The sequence below is a fragment of the Octodon degus genome, unplaced genomic scaffold, assembly GCF_000260255.1.
Source record: "Octodon degus isolate 3935 unplaced genomic scaffold, OctDeg1.0 scaffold00344, whole genome shotgun sequence".
NCBI lineage: Eukaryota > Metazoa > Chordata > Mammalia > Rodentia > Octodontidae > Octodon > Octodon degus.
The window spans coordinates 249,547-264,370 of NW_004524920.1; the positions used below are offsets into that span (position 1 = coordinate 249,547).

Genomic DNA, 14,824 nt, shown 5'->3' on the forward strand with positions numbered 1-14,824 from the left:
AATAATAAATTTGCCAAAATAATTTAATAGTTTAATATATCTTAATAGCAAACTCAGAATAATTTTGTCTTCTCTATTGTCTTGTTAGGATTAAATGTTTACAAAAACTAAGACAACAAGATTTACTTAGATATATGTTTAAATTTTTATTTTGTAATTCAGGTTACATAAAATACTATGATGCTATTTTCTTTATTTTCAAAAATGTAGCTGGTTGTAGTGGCACATGCCTATAATCGCAGCACTCCAGAGGCTGAGGCAGGATGGTCACCAGGAGTTTGAGGACAGCCTGGTCTACATCATAAATGCAAGGCAAGCCTGAACTACTGTACAGAGGGAGGCCCTGTCTCAAGAAAAAACAAAATGATGGAATGCTTAAATATTTGCTTTCAGAACTTTCGGGCAGGACTAAGCTTGTTGTCACAAAAATTTTGGCTTTCTTTAATTATCTTGATCAATACAGTTCTTAGTTCAAGTCTACAGTGCAGGCTGGGTTTGCTTTGCTCTTGTTGTCTTGTGTTGTTTTGCAAGCTTTGTCGAAATTCTACAGTTTTAGGATACTGGCCATAAGACAGACAGGATTAGACTTAATAGTAGACGCTGGATAAATTCAGCTAAGAGTCACCCTGTATAAATCTCTGATGTTGCTCACATTGGGCAAAAAGGGCTTAGGACTCTGTTACACTGAGGGTTGATTCTCCCTACCCCCCAGAGGGTAGTGATTGGAGCTAACTTGGGCTACCACTAATAACGATGGGGGAAAGGCTTCTGGACCTCAGGGAGGCTGTTAAAGAAATCAGGGATGGGGGCCGGGGAGATGGCTCAGTGGAATAAGTGCTTCCCTGGCAAGCGCAACAGCCTGAGTTCAATCCCCGGTTCTGCAATAAATAAATAAATAAAGTCTTAAAAAAAGAAATCGGGGATGCTGCTAAACAACCTCCGGTGCATGGTGCAGCCTCCCACAGGAGGTATCAGGCCCCAACGCCCATGACCCTGGGGCAAGAAGCTGTACCGCACCCCTCCGCGGTTCCAAGTTCTAGCTAGAGCTAGTCAGCCCCTAAGAGCTCAAAGCTCCCTACAGTGAGCCCAGGTGTGCCACTGAGGCAGTCTGCAATCCACTTAGGCATGTCTCAGCCCCACTGAGAACCAGGAAAGAGTTGTTAACAGGGTGGGTGTGGATCCAGTAGTGCAGCCTCTCCTAGGAATGGGAATTGCTACCAGGGGAAACTGGAGACTTTTAATCCTATCATCAAGCCTTCACACTTCTTCCGGGACCTGCTCTAACAAGTCTTTCCCAGGCCTCAAATAACAGCAGCAGCCCCACCTCCGCTTCACTTGTGCCCTTACCCTGTCCTGGGGTATAAAGTTCCCCAAGACCTGCACAGGCTTCCTCCCCTACCCCACAGGGAAAGCAAGCTCTGTGCACGCCCAAGGGCCTGCAGGGGCAGGTCTCCACCCGGTCTCTCAGGTCCTTAGCCTCAAGAGCTCTCACCCTTACCCTAGCCCTGGGCAGGGCAGCCCTAGTGAGTGGAGGCCAGCTGGGTTTCAACAATCTGATTTTGACCAGAGTTAGGAAACTGGGACCAGCTGCCAAGACAGGAGCCAAGAACAGACCTAGAAGGGGGCAGAAGGAAGACAATAAGCGAGTCTGCACTGGAAAGAGGGGGTGGATTCAAGCGCAAGATCCTCTTTCCATACAGGCCTTCCAGTGGCCTGCCCTTTCCCTCAGGGTTCTTCGTTGTGGCTTCAGTACTGGTCACTGCAATCTGATTCATGGAAATGAGACAGAGAAATGGGTACAGACAGTAGTGGAGAAGGATCTACCAGGGTTTAGGCTGAAAGAAAAAGAGAGTGAGGGACAAAGACCAGAGACATGGGGGAGGCACAAGGAGAGGGAATGAGAGACAGAGACACAAAATTGTTCCCTAAAGAGATGGCAATGACAGCAGCCAAATGAGATACACATAAAATTTCAGAGACAACCCATAAGAGAACTGCAGAAACAGCTACCAAAACAAATAGGCCTCCAGAAATGAGAAAATGGCAAGGAGAGAAAACACTTGCCCAAGGACTCATGACCCCTGAGTGGCTGAAACAGCTTTAACCCAAGAAATAGAACCAGGTTCCCAGAATATCAAAATGAGCAAGCCCTTTCCTGGGCCATCATTTTGCCAGCCAGGCCCAGGAGAGAAGCCTCTGACCACTGACCACAGTGGGGACCACTGAGGCTGAGGTCATTCTGCAGGCTGGAGGGCCCAGGGGCCAAGCAAAAAGGGCTCCTGACATGAGCCCCACGCTTGGCCCCTGCCCAACTGGCCGCGAGTGGAGGCTGTGCAGAGGCCAGGGTAAGCAGGTGGGAGGGATAAGGTTCCCTGCACCCACACGGGAAGGGGGTGGAGCCACGGAGGAGGCTGTGGACAGTGACAGTTTAAGAGCAGCTGCCAAGCCCCTAAACACACTCAGAGCTCTGGGACATATTTCAGCTGCCACACAGCGGGTAAAGGGTGCTGGCCAGGAGATATGGGGGCAGGGGAGGCAGAAAGCTTGCCAACTCCCTCAGTCTCTGAAACTACCTGGGAATCTCTTTTGGAAATCTTCGTGTCTCCCTGTCTGTGCACTGGTGCTGGCCCTCTGCTCCCTCTGTCTTGTGTGGGGCTCTGTCTCTTCCTCTCTCCAGCTTGGGAGCTCTTTCCCTCTCCCTCCCACCCCTTTCCACCTCCCAGTGTACATCTGTCTATTTCCATATCTCTTGTCTTTCTCTAGATTTAACTCTCCCTAGTTCTGCCTCTTTCTGTGGTCTACATCCATCCTTCTTTCTGGGAGCTTCTCTCTGTTTGGCTCTATTTTTGTCTTGATCTATCTTATTTCTATCACTGGTAAGAAGTTAGAGTCTTGATAGTTATTATCTTTTTTAGCATCTTTTTTTTAATCATTTATTTGGTACAGGGTCACACTATACAGCTTGGACTCATAGTGATCCTCCTGTCTTAGCCTCTCCAGCACTGGGATTACAGGTATAGGCCACTTCACCTTGTTTCAGTGGCTGACACTGTGCACCCGGGTTCTGGGGCCAGCACAGCTAATGTACTGGGTATTGAACCTGGGTCCTTGTGCTTTCTAGGCAGGCACTTAGACTGCTGAGCTATCTCCCCAGCCCAACAGTTACGTTGATGAGTAGACACATGAAAGATATATATATAGAGATATAGATATAGATAGATATAGATATAGATATAGATATAGATATAGACATAGAGATCACACTCCATTTTTTTCTATCATTCTTCATTACCCCTATGTATCCCTCAGTATCTCTCCATCTCTTGTGGTCTCCGTATCTCTTGTCTTTCTCTAACTCAATTCTCTTCCTCCTCCCCTTTCTTTTCCCCTCCTTCCTCCTTTATTCTCCATATGCCCCCAGTCTGTGCTGCTTCCTCCTTCTATTTTCCATCTGCCCGACCTGTTTCCAGGACCTGGGGGATGAAAATTCAAGGTGGTGAGGAGAAACCCAGATTCCCAGCCCAACCCAGTCCCCTTCTGCCTTCTAGACACCTGCAGCTGCCTCCGGCATGGACGGTGTGAGCACAGCCATCTTTCTCCTGATCCTGGCTCTGGTCTGTCTGTTCCTGACCCTCAGCTCAAGGGACAAAGGCCAGCTGCCCCCTGGGCCCAGGCCCCTCCCACTCCTGGGCAACCTGCTTCAGCTTCGATCCCAAGATTTGCTGACTTCACTCACTAAGGTGCAAGGCCTGATCTTGGATGAATGGGGAGAGGGTGGGAGTCATGTGGCCCCAGAGCCCCATGTAACTGCTTTCTTCCACCCCTAGCTGAGCAAGGAGTATGGCTCGGTGTTCACAGTGTACCTGGGGCCTAGGAGGGTAGTAGTCCTCAGCGGGTACCAAGCTGTGAAGGAGGCCCTCGTGGACCAGGGGGAGGAATTCAGTGGCCGTGGTGAATACCCTGTATTTTTCAACTTCACTAAGGGCAATGGTAAGCATGCATCCACCTCATTTCATCCAGACACCCCCAACATTTTCCATACTTAGGAAAGAACTGAGAGTGGGAAGTTGTCGTCCCAGTCCTGGGGAAATTGAGGGCCACTGATCTCACTAACATCACATGGGATGGAGCCAGGCAGTCCTAATCTAGGGTGATGTCTGTCGCATCTTTGCCACCTGCCAATCTCACCATCTGGAACTGTACCTCTATACCAATCCCCATCACCATCCAACTCCAAAGCCACTGTCACCCCAATCCCTGCCTCTATCACAAACCACACCATTTCATTCCTGACTCAATCAAGTGGCCAAGTTATCAAGTCTCAGTGCTGGTGTCCAGCTTAATCCTAATCCTCATCAACTCTATACCATGGCCCCATTTCACCCTACCTGCATTCCCATTATGAACCCCCTCTCAATCTCCATTTTAAATTCTATGATATTACATTCTAATCCCTCCAGTCAAACTGAGCTCCACTTCAATGGGTCTCGCCAGCCACCAGCCCATCCTATCACCTATGTACCCAACCCCAAGCACGAGCTCACCCCCAACATACCGCTCCTCCATCCACCAAGTTCTGTCCTCACCACCAGCCCAATTTGCATGAATCTCACCCTCTCCATACCTCATTACCATCTTCATCCCAGTCCAAACCCAGCTTCACCCCGCCCACCCAGCAGCCAACATCACTCTCTCCAAACCTCTTCTACAGCAATATCCTGTTCTCTTTATGGTTGGAAATCACTTAGGTTCATGCTTTCCAAATTCTTTTTAAATGCAAACCTCTTAGTCAAAGAAAATATGTGCTAAGGTCCCCAAAAAATGACTCGAGAAAAAGACTATTCTGATTGAAAGGAAATCCTAGCCTAGGCACTCCTTGAAGAGTACCTAAAGTTCCCCTGCCCCCTCTGGGGAATGGAGCCCCTCTGCCCCCAGACTAGGAATCAGAGCAGTCTGATGAAATACCACTTGTTGGGTAGCAAAGTCACTTTCACTCTTCATAGCTCCTTCTTCTATCACTTTCTGCCTGGGTACATCAGATGCAAGAGATCTAGATGGAGTACTTGAGAAAGTCACCTTGCTACTCTTCCAATACATCTTTGTTACTAAAAATAGCCACCATCTAACTAGTTCACACAGGTCACAGAGGCAACTACAGGGTTGTGCCACTTTCTAGGGCCCCATAGGCAGGCAGTTCCCCCACCCACCCACCCTCACTCCATTGTCAGGAGAAGGTGTTACAAAAAGTCAGTGAAATGGTACACACATCAAAGCAACACAATGCAGCCTACCCCTCCCCTACTCTCTTCTCCTGCCCCCCCCCACCTCCCTCTCTTCCTTGTGCAACATTTAGTTCTCTGCTATATCCAGAGGAATCAGAGGAACTATCCAAGGCCTTACCCTGCTGTAGCTCCCAGTCCAGGGGGAAATGCATCATCGCTAGAACATGTCATCCCAGAGTAGTCAGGGTAGGGTTGGGGCCTGGGAGCTGTGAGAGCTGATGGAAGGACCTACCCAGCCAAGGAGAGAAGAGTCAAGAAACTCATCCTGGAAGAGACGACCTCCAAGCTCAGACTTGAAAGATGAAAATGAGGAGTTAGAAGACCAGGGTTAAACTTGGCATGGTGGTTCTCACCTGTAATCGCAGCACTCTAGAAGGCAGGACACTCACAAGTTTGAGCCCTGCCTAGGCAAATTAGCAGACTGTTTAAAAAAAAATTTAATTTCCAATGAGCTGAGAATGAGCCAGGTGTGGGCCTCGGGTGGTTGTGCATGCCTGTAATCCATCCCATCAGGAGGCTGAGGCAGGAGGATCACTGCAAGTTCAAGGCCAGCCTGAACTATAATTATTATTATTTGTTTTTATTTTATTTATTTATTTATTTTTGGCAGAACCGGCCTTTGATTGAACTCAGGCCCTTGCACTTTCCAGGGAAGCGCTTATTCCTCTGAGCTATGTCCCCGGCCCCTAATTTTTTTTTTTTTTTTATTTAGTACAGGATCTACAGGGTCTCACTACAGATCGGACTTGGACTTAGTGATCCTCCTGTTTTCAGCCTCCCAAGTGCTGGGATTACAGGCGTGTCTACCACTATGACCAGTCTCATTCGCCACGCGCCCCAGGGGCAGAGCTGGCCAGCACGCCGGGGATCAAACCCAGGTTCCTGCGTCTTCCTATACAGGCGCTTTAATCTGCTGAGCGATCTGGCCGGCCCTAATTAACTTAATTTAAATGAGCTGGGCATGTAGTACAGTGCAAAGGCCCTGGATCCAATCCCCAATACAGCCTCCCCCCAAAGGAAGAACTGTACAAAGGGCTACTAGCGTCCAGCCTTGTCCCGAGGTTGACTTTTCTTATCTCATTTGTACCTTCAGTGATCAGTAAGCAATCACTGGCACTTCTTTTGTGACAACATGTGCACCAGTCAGTGCCAAGGACGCTGGTGACCAATACAGGCCCCACGCTGTCCTTCCAGCACCATGAAGGACACAGTCACACCACCAGACAGTGACAGACCAAAATGACCCGGTCCTTCGGGGGGCAATCGCAACAGAGAGGACTCCTATAGAAGCCCAGAGGGGGCACTTAACCCAGCCTGGAGGATCAGCAGGGTTGGTGGGGACAGGAAAAGATGTCAAACTCTATTGATCCACAGGCAAATGTCAGCAAAGGAGACCTTAGGTGGCAGCGGCCTCAGGGGCAAGCTGCTGGTTGAACCTGCTGCCCCCTCCCCCCAGGCATCGCCTTCTCCAATGGAGAGCGCTGGAAGGTCCTAAGAAGGTTCTCGCTCCAAATTCTCCGCAACTTCGGGATGGGAAACAGGAGCATCGAGGAGCGGATCCTGGAGGAAGGCAGGTTCCTGCTGGAGGAGCTGCGAAAAACCGAAGGTCAGATCCCCAAGCGCAGTTTTCCTCTTAATAACTCAGTGGGCGGGGCTCGGAAGCACCAGAGCCTAGGTGTGAGTGACAGGGAGAATGGCGCCCCCTGGAGGGCGGCTGCTTGGGGTCAGCTCGTGCGTCGTCGTCGGTCCCCCAGCCCCCACCCTGCTTGGTGAGGCTGCTTTCCCGTATGTCTGCGGTGTTCTGAGCCCTGCGTGTAATGGTACTGGATAGCGACCGTGTTCTTAAGAACCATATGTGGGGCCTAGTCCTGAGCACGTGCTTGCACATTAGCTCTGCAAGCCTAGGGATAATCCAAATTCAGGGGAGGAAATGGAGCCCGGAAGCTAGGAGACTAGCTTAACGGAACAGAGCTAGTTAAGTACAGGAGCCAGGATTGAAGCCCACGCCTGACACCCAAGTCCACAGTCAACATTCATACCGTAAGGCTACTGTATGTCCACTGGGTACCAGGCATGCTACCGAACTCGAGGCCTAAGCTAGTCTCACCCTAGAGCAACCCTAAAAAGTCAGTGCCCTGAAAGGTTCAGCCACACTCCCAGGATATGGCAGAACTGGGATAAAAGACCAAGGAAAAACCTGTGGCCCGAGGGGAAGAAATATTACGAAAAGTAAGCAATGCAGAGCTGGAAGTGTAATGGTGCCACGCTTGCCACGCTTGCCACGCACGCACAAGACCCTGGATTCCATCCTGATCACTGCCCTGCAAAAAGTAAGATGAAGAGCAACATTTATGGGATGGCAACCAGATGCCAGCGCTGTCCCAAAAATTTTCTGTATATCATCTCTGAAAAAATCACCCAAATCTAGGAAGCAGGTCCTAGTATCAGTCCCATTACAGGAGAGGACACTGAGGCACAGAATGCCAAACAGTCCTCTTCTCTGAGCTCCGTATCTTCTTGGCTTTGGGAAAATGATAATGATGGTGGTGATGATGTGCCAGGTGGTATCAAAGGAACTAAATGACATGATGTAAGTCTTAAGAGCTGCCTGTATTAATTTCTTGGGGGGAGGGCTCTAGCTCAGCCTGCCCTGGAGGTGGGGCTGGCATGTCATGTGATGCCAGGGATGGAACTGTGATCCCTGCACTTTGCCTAAGCAGGTGTTTTAGACCACTGAGCCATCTCACCTGCCCTATTAATTTCTTATTGCTGCTGAAAAAAAAAAAAAATCCCATGAAGCCAAGCATGGTGGTGCATACCTATAATCCCAGCACTTGGGAGGCTAAGGCAGGAGGATTACTGCAAATCTGAGGCAGCCTGGGTTACAAAGTGAGTTCAAGACCAGTCTGAACTACATAATGAGATCCTATCTCAAAAAATCCAAACTGAATTTTTTTTTCCACAAATGTTGGCTCAAAACATAGATTCATTCTCTTGTAGTTCAGAAGATCTGGAATAAAAATGGGCCAACAGGGCTGCATTCGAGAGAACCTGGAAACGATCCCTGTTCTTGATTTTTCTAGCCTCTGGATGTTGCCTAATGGTTCCTGGTCCCTTCCTTAAGATCCAAAGCCAGGAAGATGGTGGCTTCCAACATCCCAGCCACCCCATCATAATATTACCCTTTGATGCGTTTAGAAGTGATCAGCTGGGCATGGTGGCACACACCTGTAATTCCAGTTTCTGGAGGCTGAGGCAGGAGGATCCTTGCGAGTTGAGACCAGCCTGGACTACAAAGTGAGCTTAAAGCCAGCCTGAGATGCATACTGAGACCAAAAGAGGACTGGGGAAGCAGCTCAGGGGTCTAAGCGCCTGCCTGGCAAGTGCAAGAACTGGGGTTCAATCCTGATACGGCATGCCATGCCAGCCCAGGGGCACCGGTGCCTGCCCCAAAACCAGTTGTGGTGGCACACACCTCTAACCCCAGCATAGACGAGGCTGAGACAGAAGGATCACTGAGTCTGAGCTGCACAGTGAGACCCTGAACCATATAGACAGAATGATTTTTTTAATTTTTATTTGGGGGGACAGCTCAGTCCACCAGGGGGCGGAGCTGGCTGGCATTTTGAACCGCGGTCCCTGTGCTTTGCTAAGCTTGTTCTAAGTAGGTGCTTTAGACCACTGAGCCATCTCACCAGCCCCAGAGAGAATGACTTTAAAAAGACCCCCCCCCAAAAAAAAAAAAATGATCATCACATCGGGCCACCTGAATAATCCAAGGTACTCTTCCTCAGAATCTTTAATTGCATTTGCAAAGTTCCTTTTTCCATGTAACGTGAAAGATTCTACTCACAGGTTCTGAAGACAGGGATACATATCATTGTGCGGCCATTATTCAATTTACCACAACTCCATGGTTTGTGACCAAGTCCTAATGGGTCAGGCCTCAGGCAAGGCCTTTCCATCCATACATCACTGTCTCTTACAACAGCTCCATGAGGACCGTCATCAACTGTCTTTACAGATGAAAAAACAAGCTCAGAGCAGAAAAATCAGTTGGCCAGGTAACATCAAGATTAAGAAGCTGAAGCAGGATTCAAAATGAGTCTAATTTCAGGTCTGGTTTTCTGGGTTGTGCTTTTTTTTTTTTTTTTTTTTAACGACAGTTTCAACATGTAGTTTAGGTTGCCCTTCCACTCCCTATGTAGCCCAGACTGGCCTTGAACTTGCATCCTGTCTCGGCTTCCCAAGTGCTGAAATTACAGGCTTGCGCCACCACACCTGCCTGTATGCTATTGTGTGCTATGTCTTGGCTGCCATGTTGCTTTCATCTGTTTTCTATGCTCTGCCTATTTATTTTGGCGGAACCAGGGATTGAACTCAGACCCTTGTGCTTGCCAGGCAAGCACTTATTCTACTGAGCTATCTCCCCAGCCCTACGCTCTGCCTATCAGATTGCTGAATGTTAGGTGTTTCTGTGGCCTTTTGTCTGTTTAGTTTTTTGGAGACAAGCTCCCACTATGTAGTCCTCTCTGGCCTTGAACCCAGGCTAGGCCTGAACTTGTTCCCTCCCCATCTCCCCACGCCCCCTCCACCCCTTGCCTCAGCCTCCCAAGGGCCAAAATTAGACCACCACACCAGCTCTGTGGGCTCTAAAGTCATAGTTCAGCCACACACAACACACAAAATATCACACGGGGGCCCATACACTGGTGTGCCCCTGTATAATATGCGAAAACACCTCCCCCGGGATATGTGTGCTAGCATGTGCCATGTTCTACAATCTGCTGTGCTATTGCATGTCACTGTGTTGTGTTGCAGAACATCACTACACGCTGGTACTGTGTCAGTATATTGTTACCATGTATTGGAGTATTTCTCAGCTGGCTATTAAGTACCTATGCTTGTAATTGTAGTACTGGCAAGTACTGTGGTTCTATTCATTGTTTTGTTGCCAATAGGTCTTCTGTGCTTATTACCACATGCTGTGGTGTGTTGTATTTGTCACCAGGCCCCGACTTCTGTGGTTGGGTAGGTGATATGTTTATTGATGCACTAGTGTGGTGGGTTCTGTGGTGTCTCTGCAGCTGCCGAACACCGTCAGGGCGACAGTACACTGTGTGTGGGGTGGCCGTGTGCATATGCAAGCCTTCTGTGCTGCAGGAATGGTTGCCAGGATTGGGTGAGACCACAAATCACAGCCATGGCTGCAGGTGGCCTCGCACGTTGCATGTTGGGTCTCAGAGCTGACGTGGTTTGCCCCTTACCCTCAGGCAAGCCCTTCAATCCTCTGTTCATGCTGAGCCGCTCGGTGTCCAACATCATATGCTCAGTGGTCTTCGGCAGCCGCTTCCACTACGATGATGAGCGGCTACTTACCATCATCCATCTCATCAATGACAACTTCCAGATCATGAGCACACCCTGGGGCGAGGTCAGTGGACTGAGCGAGTGGGGTGACCAGGGCCAGTGGCCAAGAGGAAGCAGCTGCCACCCACCCCCACCCAGTTATCATGGCCATCCCCCTCCACAGAGCTACCCCTGAGCCCCCAGCACCAACCCCTCCCTCCCACCCCGAGTTTAGCAGGCCTTCAGACCTGCTCCCCAACTACCTGACCCACTTGCCTTGCCCCATCTTCTCCTGAACATATACCCTGCCTGCTCCTCCAAGCCCATCTCACTCTGCCCTGTCCCCAGATGTACAACATCTTCCCGAGCCTCCTGGACTGGTTGCCCGGCTCACATCGACGTATGTTCCAGAACTACGGGCGCATGAAAGAGCTCATCGCTCGCAGCGTCCATGAACACCAGGCTTCCCTAGATCCCAACTCTCCCCGGGACTTCATCGACTGCTTCCTCACCAAGATAGCACAGGTAAGCCCTGCCTGGAAATCCCACTTCTGGTCTAACAGGAAGCCTTCCTGCTACTCCAGCCTCAAACCCAAGCACACCCAAGACTGGATGGGGTTAGGGACTTTATCCTGGAGAAGCTAAGGCAGCTAGGGCAGCTGGCTTTTCTGGGGCTGGGCCTAGTCCAGAGCCACCAGCAATTAACAGCTCATTAAGAAGCTGTTAAAGCCCTGCCCAAGAATTGTACCCCCAGGAGATTTTTCCATACCCCACCCTCCCACGTACCCTAAGGTAAAAGGCAAGGAGGCTAGGCAGAGGTAGGGCTGGACTGCACCCAAACATGGTGCAAAGGTCTAGGTTGGAGTTGGAATCACCTAGCCCAGGCTCATGCCCCCACCTCTCAACCCCACAGGAGAAAAAGGACCCCTTCAGCCATTTCTTCATGGACACCCTGCTGATGACCACGCACAACCTGCTCTTTGGTGGCACCGAGACAGTGGGCACCACACTGCGCCATGCCTTCCTCATCCTCATGAAGTACCCAAAAGTGCAAGGTGTGCCTGCAGTTCCCAACCCAACTCACCTGACCCACCACAGACCTAAAGGAGCCCAGAGTTAAGGCCTAGGTAGCCTAGCCAAACACACATGGAGGCCAACCTCACCCACAAGGTGTATAGGGCCCACACAGTAGTGTGCAGGGATCTGGACCCAAATGTCACCTGCAGAGCCTTGAAAATGCCCACTGCCCGCACACCAGCCCTCCCTCACAGCCTACCTACTGGATCCACCAGCCAGCCCATCCCACCCCAGAAGGCCCTCCTGAAGCCCTACCAACAGAGTTCCCTTTGGAGTCCTTGCACCAAGCAGTGCTTTGCGCTCCTTTAACAGCTCTGGCTAAGCCCTACATGTACCCTGCATGGGACCAGGTGCTAGGGACCTTGAGCAAGACCTCTCCCACGCACATTCTCTCTGCCTGCTCCCTGCCCTGCAGCACCCATGGGTATCCTCCACTACCCTGGTGCTCCAGCACCTGCCCCCTCCACCCACAGCTCGTGTGCAGGAGGAGATCGACAGAGTGGTGGGGCGCGCTCGGCTACCTTCTCTGGATGACCGCAAGGCCCTGCCTTACACTGATGCGGTGATCCATGAGGTGCAGCGCTTCGCAGACGTCATACCTATGAATTTACCTCACCGTGTCATTCGGGATACGGCCTTCCGTGGCTTCCTGATACCCAAGGTGTGCTAGCCACCTGGCAAACGACATCAGACCCTAGAACCTAGCAATTTGCTAAGGCCCCAGACCTTAGCAAATAGCATCCCAAGCCCCAGCCATGGACATATATGAGATTCTTAAATCTGGTACCTCAGCCTCTTCCCGATGTCCGATGCCACATCATAGTGCACCAGTTCCTGTCCTATACCCCACACTCCTTCCCTATCACAATTCCCCTTTCTAGTCCCCTCTCTGAAATCCCTGGGCTCTGGAACTTCATCCTGAGAATCCCTGTGGCACTGTCTGCAGAGACCTCTCCACCTCCCAGAAATCTGACGTTTCTGTGAGAAAAAGATTCCCCACCAGCTTGCAGTACACATCATGGAAAGTCCAGAGGAGTCCTTTGCTGCCCCCAACCCCACCCTTTCTTGTCACCAGGACCTCTGGGCAGTAGAGTAGGCCTATTTTGGAAACCTCCGAGCAGCTCTATATCCTAACACCACCTCCTCATCCATACAGGGCACGGATGTCATCACCCTCCTCAACACTGTGCACTATGACCCCAGCCAGTTCCAGAAGCCCCAGGAATTCAACCCTGAGCATTTTCTGGATGCCAATCAGTCCTTCAAGAAGAGCTCTGCCTTCATGCCCTTCTCAGCTGGTGAGGGCAGGAAACAGTGTAACACTAGCCAAACTTCTCACCTCTCATCCTATCCCCATCCTCAACTTTGGATGAACACTCATTCATTATTCACTTTCATTCATTCCCTCTCCCAACTCAGCTCCTGGGTAAATCAAGATTATAATCTTGTGGAGAAGGTAGATAAACTGATTTGGGAGGGTTCATGAGCCTCTCCACTAGGTGGCACAGTAGGCCTAGTTCCCGTTTTTCTGGGCTCCGCAGGAAAATTGGGGGTGGGGGACGGGGTGTTGGTAAATTCCAATACTCCATACTCCATGCCACAGGCTGCCTCTGAGCTACAAAGGTGGTGGCTAAAAGCTGGGCAGCTGGGGGGCCATGCATGTTATTTCACTTCTCTGAGCCTCAATTTCTACATCTATAGAAGCTAGTGAGACAGCTCAGAGGACTAAAGCGCCTGCTTAGGCAAGCTTAGCAAGTGCGGGCTGAGTGGGCCACAGAGTCTGGGCCTAGCGGCACACGGCTGTAATCCCAGCACTGTGGAGGCTGAAAAACAGAAGGATCACCAAGTCACAGTTGAACTGTGGGACCCTATAACAACCAAATACATTGGAAAAAAAAAAGATACATCTATAAACTGCACCTACCTTCTGGAATTGTTAGTGGTTAAGAGCAGGGTTTCATTAAAAGCTTAAGAGTGTACAGTACAGCATGGAAGAGTCACTTAAGAACCATCCTCCCCACTGTACCTGCATGTCATTATCACAACCTCATGAGGTACCAGTAGCATCTCTATTTCAAATACTCAGAAATTTCCTTTTTTTTTTTTTCTTTCCCTTTTTGAAACATGGTCTCACTATGCAGTTCAGGCTGGCCTTGAGCTCACTTTTGTAGCCCAGGTTGGCCTCCCAGAATGCTGGGATCACAAGCATGTGCCACCTGACCTGGCATTCATAAATTTGAGCACAAAAGTAACCTTAACAGAGACGGGATGTGAGCCCAGGGTGGTTGCACTGCTGGGGAACAGTTCATTCTGTTTTCTTGCTTAAAGCATCTCCATCTTCATATCAGGGTCTCGTCTGAGGAGCTAGGTGCAGCCTCTCACCCCTTCTCTCTCCCCTCCCCCCCCATGCCACTACAGGGCGCAGACTGTGCATGGGCGAGTCGCTGGCACGAATGGAGCTCTTCCTCTTCCTCACCGCCATCCTGCAGAACTTCACATTGCAGCCGCTGGTGGCACCCGAGGACATCGACCTGACTCCACTCAGCTCTGGTCTGGGCAATTTGCCTCGGCCTTTCGAGATGTGCATTAGTGCACGCTGATGCCCCGACCCTCCGTCTCGCCTGTGAGCGTCGAGGCCCGCGCCTGGGCCACTCTGCCCCTCTTCTGGTTCCTTGGTCAGCCCTCAGCCGCCTCGCTGTCACATTCTCTTCCCTGCACCCTGGGCCTGCCACGTGCCTGGCCTTCATCCCTCCTCTCTGAATCCCACCTGCACGCGAAGAAACACAAGGGGAATGGGAAAGGTGTCTTGTACCAACAGAACTTGTTCTGTGAGGCACCTTGTGTTGGGCTTTTTGGATCATTTTCTAGCAAATTATCTTTGTTATAGATTCTAACCTGTCTAGCCTGCATTAATGGGAGCAGGGCGGTGTCAGGGTGGGGAGAGAAGTGGCTGCAGAGGGGAGAAGACACCTGTGGCTAGTGCAGTACCATCCCCTTCACGGTGGCTACAGTAGCAGAAATGGTTTCCTGGAGACAGGCTTGAAGGTAAAGACTGTAGCAGCCAGAGACAAAGGACGGCATCCCAGAGAAACAGGGATCCCTGAGAGGAGCAAGCA

At 50.5% G+C, this 14,824-nt stretch overlaps 1 protein-coding gene across 1 annotated transcript; it reads left to right on the forward strand.

The window, feature by feature from the left end:
• The first annotated feature begins 2,395 nt into the window (after positions 1-2,395).
• Positions 2,396-14,602, forward strand: LOC101587191 (cytochrome P450 2F2). Its single transcript, XM_004648008.2, has 10 exons — positions 2,396-2,497; positions 3,549-3,740; positions 3,828-3,990; positions 6,739-6,888; positions 10,556-10,716; positions 10,980-11,156; positions 11,545-11,686; positions 12,182-12,369; positions 12,865-13,006; positions 14,127-14,602. The coding sequence occupies exons 2-10, from the start codon at positions 3,570-3,572 to the stop codon at positions 14,306-14,308; spliced, it is 1,476 nt and encodes a 491-aa protein (XP_004648065.1). The 5' UTR covers positions 2,396-2,497; positions 3,549-3,569; the 3' UTR covers positions 14,309-14,602.
• Positions 14,603-14,824: the final 222 nt, after the last annotated feature.